Below are 8708 nucleotides of genomic sequence, written 5' to 3' on the forward strand. Positions count from 1 at the left end.
TGTAAGTAATTCTGCACTACAAATTGTGGCAAAATCATCTCTAAGTGTAAATCCTTTATCACCAAGTATCTGGTTTCCTGGCATGTGGTATTTTGGATCAATAAGGCCAGACTCGCGAACTATTTTAATGTCTGAAGCTCTGCCTCCCCATGCATTAGATATGTAACTGATGGACCCAAGAGGTGTACAAGAAATAAAAACTTTATCTGTGCAGTGTTTCTTGTATGAACTATAACATTGTGCCCTTGCCAATACATTTTTGGGCGCTTCAATGAATATTTCAAAACAATCTATTATTGAAGTCAGACTAGGAAATTTGGATTTTAACACTGGCGGTATTGTGCTGAATATTGTCTCTCTATCAGTCCCCTTGATCATGAATCCAATTTTGGCATGCATGATATCAATCCATTTTCAGAAGTAGTCAATTGTTGTTGATTTCGGAGTTCCTTTTACATGTGCAAGTAACTCGAAAGACACATTAGGACGTAGTTTCACAAGTGTTAAAAACAGCTGTTCCTTTAGTGGCAGGCTGGCCTTATTTGACCATTTACTTGTAATACATGTACTTAAAAAGGTAAACAGCTGTAAAAATATATCCCAGCTAATGCCAGTCATCATCTGGCAGGCATCATTGTTTCCCTCTACAGACGCTGATGAAAGAGAGGTAGCACTAATTATTTGTTCCAGACTTTATGTTTTCTGTAAGGCATCATTTCTTTCTTTTCTGAGATTGTCGATTTCCATATACACCATTTCTCTCTCAGATTTTTCCAATGGTTGTTTCATTGGCATAAATTGTGGTGCAGTTGAAATTGACTCAGCTTCAGGTGACTTTGTTTCCAGGTGTTGCGATTCCTCTTCTAAAGTGTCATTATCATCTGAAGTACAAGATGGTATATCCATTTGTTTGTTGTCATCCATTAACTTCAACTTCTTCCTTGCCTGATATGGTTCAGCCAATTTCACTGTTAAAAGAAGCATATATATATTACTTATGGGAACGTTATGAACTTTCACAAATCTCAATATTTATTGACCAAATTGTTCATCTTGATTAATTTAAAGTTATACAATATACAAACTTGTACCAATGTTTTGTAAATTTGTGTGCACATTTTATACAAATCTGTATATATATATATATATATATATATATATATATATATATATATATAAGAGAGAGAGAGAGTTTATACAAATCTGTATATATATATATATATATATATATATATATATATATATATATGAGAGAGAGAGAGAGAGAGAGAGATCTGCACTACTTGATCTCTTTGCAGCCATTTTAAAGCGGACAACCTTTACTTTTGACATTTCTGTCCCATCATCTTGTCTACTTGTGGTGCTTGGAAATATGGAGGGCACATAATCTGGATGTGTTGAGTCACTGACTTTGAGACCTGAAAAATTAGAACGGAAAACTTATTTCAGATGTAGAATGTTCTTCTGCACTATCAAGAAATTTATTGCAGAAACTCCACTTTAGTGTTGTGAATGGGTACTTAGTGAAACGAAATTGACTTCAGGGTGCGGTAGAACACGTTATATTATAAAAAATTTAATTCCATTCCGCATCATTTACAGTAAAGCAGCTAACGGTTTAAATGAAGGGATATAAATTAGCATAATACTTACCAGTAATGAAATGTGCTGAACAAACGTAACAGTGTCCGGATCTAGGAGACCAGCGTTTATTTTTGTTAATACTACCGTCAGGATTTAGCTTTGCTCTGCTGATTGCATGTAACCATCTTTCTCTTCGTGAGCATTCACTGGGTATCACATAAAACTTTAGAGCCTGATTTTTCCTCTTGTTGGAATGACAACCTGGTACACAACAGCTCTTAGGCATTTTACAATGGATATGTGATTACTTGTTTTCCCCCAAACAAATATGGAGGCCGCGTTGTGATGAATGTCACGTGACAATTCCCCGGATGTCCAACTGCAAGAATGGAAAGCAGGCGAATGTGTTATAGCATCATAGAAAAACTCTGTGAAGACTTAACAACCTAAACTGATTCAAGTCAAAATATTGGTGGGATTTAGAGTACATGTGTATGTCAGTGTAGCTGCTGTAGAAGAATGAATATACCGGTATAGTCATATGAATTTGAAGAAAACACATGCATGTCAGTTTTCTTTAATTTATTTCTACAGATGTTTAAAAACAGGCAAAGACATGACCAAAAAAAAGTAGAGAAAATGTAAACATGATCACAATATTAATATCTGGTAGCACAAGCATAGATGAATCTTTCGACTTGGAAAATTTGGCGCAACGTGGATTTTGGGTTTGATCTGATGCTTACTCTGAAAAATATGTTTTTGGCTTCCTATTAAAATATGCACTACATAAATCATAACCTAATGAGAATGTGACTAAAATTTCAGCAAAATCACAGTGAACATATTTTGACATTCATTCAAATGTCTTTTTGTCACTAAAATTATGGCATTTTAGGAGATTTTACCAACATTTCTAAAAATATCAGTGAAATATTGATTGAAATTTCACTGACTGCCAGTATTTCTGAAAATATCAGTGAGAATTTGTGATTGAAATTTCACTGAGAGTTTGTAAAAAAATTTGAAAATATAGTGATATTTTGTGATTGTAATATCACTGACATTTCAATAAAAATATCAATGAGATATAATACAACTTATTTTTTGTTTCTTGTACAATTTGAATGATTTTCAGCAGCATTTATATTTCCTGTTTCTGATAGCTGTAATTTTATAGTTTATTTTGGGCACGATAACATCTTTTCATATCTTTCCTTGTTATATTTCTTTTTCAAACTTTTGTTGCTGTCGTTGTTGTATTTTTTGTTTAGCTTCAATTGGATTTAACTGCCCTTACACAAGTTTTCTTGTTTTCCAATTTAAAACAGAATTTTGCTTTTTTCGTCGCCTGATGGAAACTGATGGGAATAAGCATGCTTGCTAAACATGGTGATTTGAATTTTTGAGCAGGATACGAGATGAATAACCATTTGAAAAATCAGAGGCTATGAGAATAGCTTGAATGCAAAGTCAATGGAATGTAATTGGTCAATCTGTGTGAAAACTGAACGCCAGGACTAGCATTGTGCTTTTTGTGCCTTAAAGAGACTTACAGTAGTGGCTAACATGCTAAATATGACAAGGATTTGAACGAGGATGATTTCAAAGTTATATAACTCCAAACTGATTAACTTTAGAATTTAAGGAGGGACAACATATAGATCACTGGAGGGAATTGTTACCAGATACCCATGTCTATCAAAGATAGTCATATCTGCGGAATTTTCTTGGCCCACAAGTAGAATCATCTTTCAATATCATGAGGCATTATTGTGTATATTATCAAAATATTCTAGATGTGCTACAATTAAGTGTAAAATAAGAGTAATTATATCATGATAGATATTTGTCACGGCTGCTTATGGAACAAGGACTAATTCAAGAGACCACAACATCATCATTGTTTGTACATCGATCAAAAATCAAGTCTGCAGTACAAGTGACATAAGGCAGGCTCCTAGCATTTCGTCTTTTCATAATCAATGTCTCAAATGGATGCTTTTCTTAAGTTTGCATCATTTTCAGTTGAATTTTTCAATGCAGATTAATATTTTATATTTTATATATGTTTATATGTTCACAGTTGCCTGTGCATAGGTTTCTGGCTTGATACTTTGATTTTTAAAATCACTTAATTATTTAGTGTCAAGCCAGATTCTTCACATCATGTTGTATATACTGTATATATTGTACATAACAGATAGAAGGATTCAAGGTACCGGTAGAATAGTCACCTTCCCTAAATAAAGTTTTATTATTTTTATTATTTATTATTAGTATTATTAACTCCCATCTCTCTTATATGCAGGAAAGAAAATGAGGACACGAAAAACCTAAATCTTATTTGATAATATCTGTCAAAATAAAATTTATGATCTATTTTAAAAATTATTGTGAATATTTATCATTGATTTCCAATAATGTCTAAGAATCTTTTGGCAGTTTAAAAGAATCTGAAACATATTTTTTTATGGTTTAGGCAGAAAGCAATTAAAAAGCCCATCTGAAATCTGCCTTAAGTATGCCAGGAAAATTTCGTATGCGAAGGACTATTACCAAATTCGATATGAACTATTCACAAATTCCATATGGACCATTACCAAATTCCATATGAACTATTTCCCAATTCCATATGGTCTATTCATGAACTCCATATCGACTATTGTCAAATTCCATATGGATACACTGGCATCCATAACAGTGATTCAGCTATAGAATAAAAATGTTCACATGGATATTTATGTAAAATTACATACATGGATTTCAAATCCAATCCATATGGAAAATTTCATACAGGAATTGGCCACTCCAATTTAATAAACTGCTAAAGGTGAACTGTAAGTTTGGTTTAAGTGGTTTCTTTGGTTTTTTTAGAATCTACTCCTTTCGCTGTCATTGATCACATGTCACATATTCAATAATGTCTCTGAAAGAAAATCTTTTATGACATACTTCACACTCAAATGGTTTTTCTCCAATATGCAACTGCATCAGTGTTTCTTCGAAGCTGGATTTTACTGCATAATATAAAATGCACAGCATGATCAGCAGTTGTCAGAATAAAGTTCAAGTGTAATTCATTTCTAATCTAGGAAGCAATTAGCCTTTATTAAAGCCAAACAAAAATAAATTTCAAAACTCTTGGTTGATAGAGCATTACTGAAGCATATCAAACAAAAAAACATATATATATATATATATATATATATATATATATATATATATATACATATATATATATGGGAGGATATTAATGCTTTGCAAATGCTGCAAACAACACATCAATGTACAAACTTTGTTCTAACCAGTATTCATTCAGAGAATCCAGCAGAGAAGTTTGAACACCAGGACCATTCAGCCCCTAGTGAGTGCAGTGATGCATGCTAATATTACGGTTTTACCTGCAGTAGATTCAAACCCCTTTAAACCCTACTGAATTCATATTCAAATTTTAGCTATTGCAATGTTGACACTATATTAAAAAAGGGGAAATTTTCATCTTATGGAAATTGGCATCCAGGCTTGTGGAATTTCATTATGGGCTTCTTAGTTTACTGAAGTCACCAGCTTTGGGCCTGTGTCTAAAACAAACATCTTTGAACAATAACATACATCCAACCATCATAATCCTCATGCACAGTCTTAAAGCTCAAATATTTTATCACATACCTCACTCTTAAATGATTTTTTCCCTGTATTTATCCTCATGTACACCATTAGTTTTCCACTGCACCATAACATTTTAAGGCAATACTGCCAGTGCTGACAAAGTCACAAAAAGCCAAATAAATTCTCATCAAGCCTGACAGAATCATGTGACAACAACATAGAATGGTTTATTTGTATTGAAAAGATATTAATGAATAAACTCAAACAAAGCCTGACTGAATCATGTGACTACAACACAGAATGGTTTATTTATATTGAAAAAGATATTAATGAATTAAGTCACACAAAGCCTGACAAAATCATGTGACTACAACACAGAATGGTTTATTTATATTGAAAAAGATATTAATGAATAAAGTCACATAAAGAATGACTGAATCATGTGACTACAACACAGAATGGTTTATTTGCATTGAAAAGATATTAATGAATAAAGTCACACAAAGCATGACTGAATCATGTGACTACAACATAGAATGGTTTATTTGTAATGTACAATATATTAATGAATAAAGTCACATAAAGCCTGACTGAATCATGTGACTACAACATAGAATGGTTTATTTGTATTGAAAAGATATTAATGAATAAAGTCACACAAAGCATGACTGAAACATGTTACTACAACACAGAATGGTTTATTTTGTAATGTACAAAATATTAATAAATAAAGTCACATAAAGCCTGACAGAATCATGTGACTACAACACAGAATGGTTTTTTTGTATTGTAAAAAATATTAATGAATAAAGTCACACAAAGCCTGACTGAATCATGTGACTACAACACAGAATGGTTTATAATACTGAAAAAGATATTAATGAATAAAGTCACATAAAGCCTGACTGAATCATGTGACTACAACTTAGAATGGTTTATAATATTGAAAAAGATATTAATGAATAAAGTCACATAAAGCCTGACAGAATGATGTGACTACAACATAGAATAGTTTATTTGTATTGAAAAAGATATTAATGAATAAAGTCACACAAAGCCTGACTGAATCATGTGACTACAACACAGAATGGTTTATTTGTAATGAAAAAGATATTAATGAATAGTCACACAAAGCCTTACAGAATCAGGTGATTACAACACAGAATGGTTTATCTGTATTGTAAAAGATATTAATGAACAAAGCTCAGACAAATCATCTTTGAAATGTTCATTATTATTTGAAAATGAGTTATTGTTTTTTAATGTGGAATCAAAAGTAATATTTCACTAAGTATTTCATAATTGGTTACTTAACATATATTGACAACATTAGACTTAAATGGTTTTCATCCAGTATAAATGCTCATGTACAGTTTAAAATATCCATTGTGATCAAACATTTTATCACACTTTTCACCTAAATGGTTTTCTCCATCATGAATTTCCATTTGCCATTTTTAAATTTCAACACCAACTAAACCTTTCATCACATACTCACACTTAAATACTTTTTCTATAGTATGTATCCTTGTGTGCTTCTTAAAATATCTGCTGCAATTGAACATTTTGTCACACATTTCACTTTTATGGTTTGTCTCCATTATGTTTCTGCTGGTGCAGTTTTAACTGTCGACTGTGCTGAAACATTTTATGACACAGTTCACATTTCTCTCACTTTTTTCCAATATGTATTCTCGTGTGCATTTTTAAATATGTAAAGTGATTAAACCTTTCATCACATACTTCACAGTTGAATGGTTTCTCTTCAGTATGAATCATCATGTGCAGTTTTAAATATCCATTCCGAGTAAACATTTTATCCCACACTTCACATTTGTATGGATTTTTTCCTGTATGAATTCTCATGTGCTTTTTTAAATTTCCATTTTGACTAAAACTTTCATCACATACTTCACACTTAAATGGCTTTTCTCCAGTATGAATCCTCGTGTATTTGTAAATATCTGCTGTAACTGAACAATTTGTCACACACAACTTACTTGTATGGTTTTTCTCCAGTATGATTCCACATGTGCTGCTTTAAATTTCCATTATGAGTAAAGCTTTTATCACATAATTCACTTAAATGGTTTCTCTCTAGCATGAATCCTCATGTGCTGTTTTAAATTTCCATTATGACTGAAGCTTTTATCACATACCTTACATGTAAATGGTTTTTCTCCAGTATGAATCCTCATGTGCTGTTTTAAATTTCCACTTTGCTTAAAGCTTTCATCACATACTTCACATTTAAATGGTGTTTCTCCAGTATGAATCCTCATGTGCTGTTTTAAATGTCCATTCTGGGCAAAGCTTTCATCACATACTTCACACTTAAATGGTTTCTCTCCAGTATGAATCCTCATATGATTTTTTAAAATGCTGTTCCGAGAAAAGCTTTCGTCACATGCCTCACACTTCAATGGTTTTTCTCCAGTATGAGTTTTCAAGTGATCTTTTAGATTTCTATTCTGAGAAAAGGTTTTATCACATACTTCACATTTAAATGGTTTTTCTCCAGTATGAATGCGCATGTGCTCCTTTACAGTTCCACTACGAGTAAACGTTTTATCACATATTTCACACTTAAATGGTTTTTCTCCAGTATGAATCCTCATGTGCTCTTTTAAATGTCCATTCTGAGAAAAGCTTTCGTCACATACTTCACACTTAAATGGTTTTTCTCCAGTATGAATCCTCAAGTGCTGTTTTAAATTTCCATTATGAGAAAAGCTTTCATCACATACTTCACATTTAAATGTTTTTTCTCCAGTGTGAATGCGGATGTGCTGTTTAAAAGTTCCATTATGAGCAAACATTTTATTACACACTTCACACTCAAATGTTTTTTTTCTTTTCTTTCTCCACTCTTGTACCAGGCCATGTCTTCCACTCATGTCACTGTTGTGCTACAACTTGAAATATCGCAACAATTTGCAATCCCGAGTTGCTGCGCTTTTTCTCAAGAAATTGCGTGAACGTGTCAAGAGATATAAACAGATCCAAGCGGCTACTTTTTGTAATTCGACGTACGTGGCCGAATTATAGCAAGTAAGTAAATAAGTAAGAGTAAGTAAGTAAGTAAGTAAGGAAGGAAGGAAGCAAGCAAGCAAGCAATTTTGTGACACTGGTTTTTGATTATAATGTATTTTGTATATTAGATTGTACATCTAAAGATGTGTCAGGTTTCTGAAATTATTTATCGGCAAAATTAAAAGACAAGATCATTAAAAAAATTTAATTTTCAGGTTTATTTCACTCTGATCACAGTTTCAGGTTAATTTTCAGATAGGTAGTGAAGTTAAATTTTATAAAATATTTTCTAGGTACATGTAGTATATTATATAAATTTTATTAATTACTGCTAATGTGATTTGTATATATTTACTAATTATAAGAACAATGATTACAAACTTTTGAAACTTTTATATTGGTTACATTTTGGAAACAATTTTTTAACATTAATTCATTTTGATTTACACAGATAAACAATAAACTTATTTATGTACCAC

General features: G+C 31.9%; 1 protein-coding gene across 1 annotated transcript; it reads right to left on the reverse strand.

Annotated features, from left to right (window-relative positions):
• Positions 1 to 5468: 5468 nt before the first annotated feature.
• LOC149789756 (uncharacterized) lies at positions 5469 to 8097 on the reverse strand. Its single transcript, XM_089971768.1, has one exon. The coding sequence runs from the start codon at positions 8091 to 8093 to the stop codon at positions 7275 to 7277; it is 819 nt and encodes a 272-aa protein (XP_089827894.1). The 5' UTR covers positions 8094 to 8097; the 3' UTR covers positions 5469 to 7274.
• Positions 8098 to 8708: the final 611 nt, after the last annotated feature.

The sequence above is a fragment of the Sinohyriopsis cumingii genome, chromosome 10 (genome assembly GCF_028554795.1).
Source record: "Sinohyriopsis cumingii isolate HCF-2022 chromosome 10, ASM2855479v2, whole genome shotgun sequence".
Taxonomy (NCBI): Eukaryota; Metazoa; Mollusca; class Bivalvia; order Unionida; family Unionidae; genus Sinohyriopsis; species Sinohyriopsis cumingii.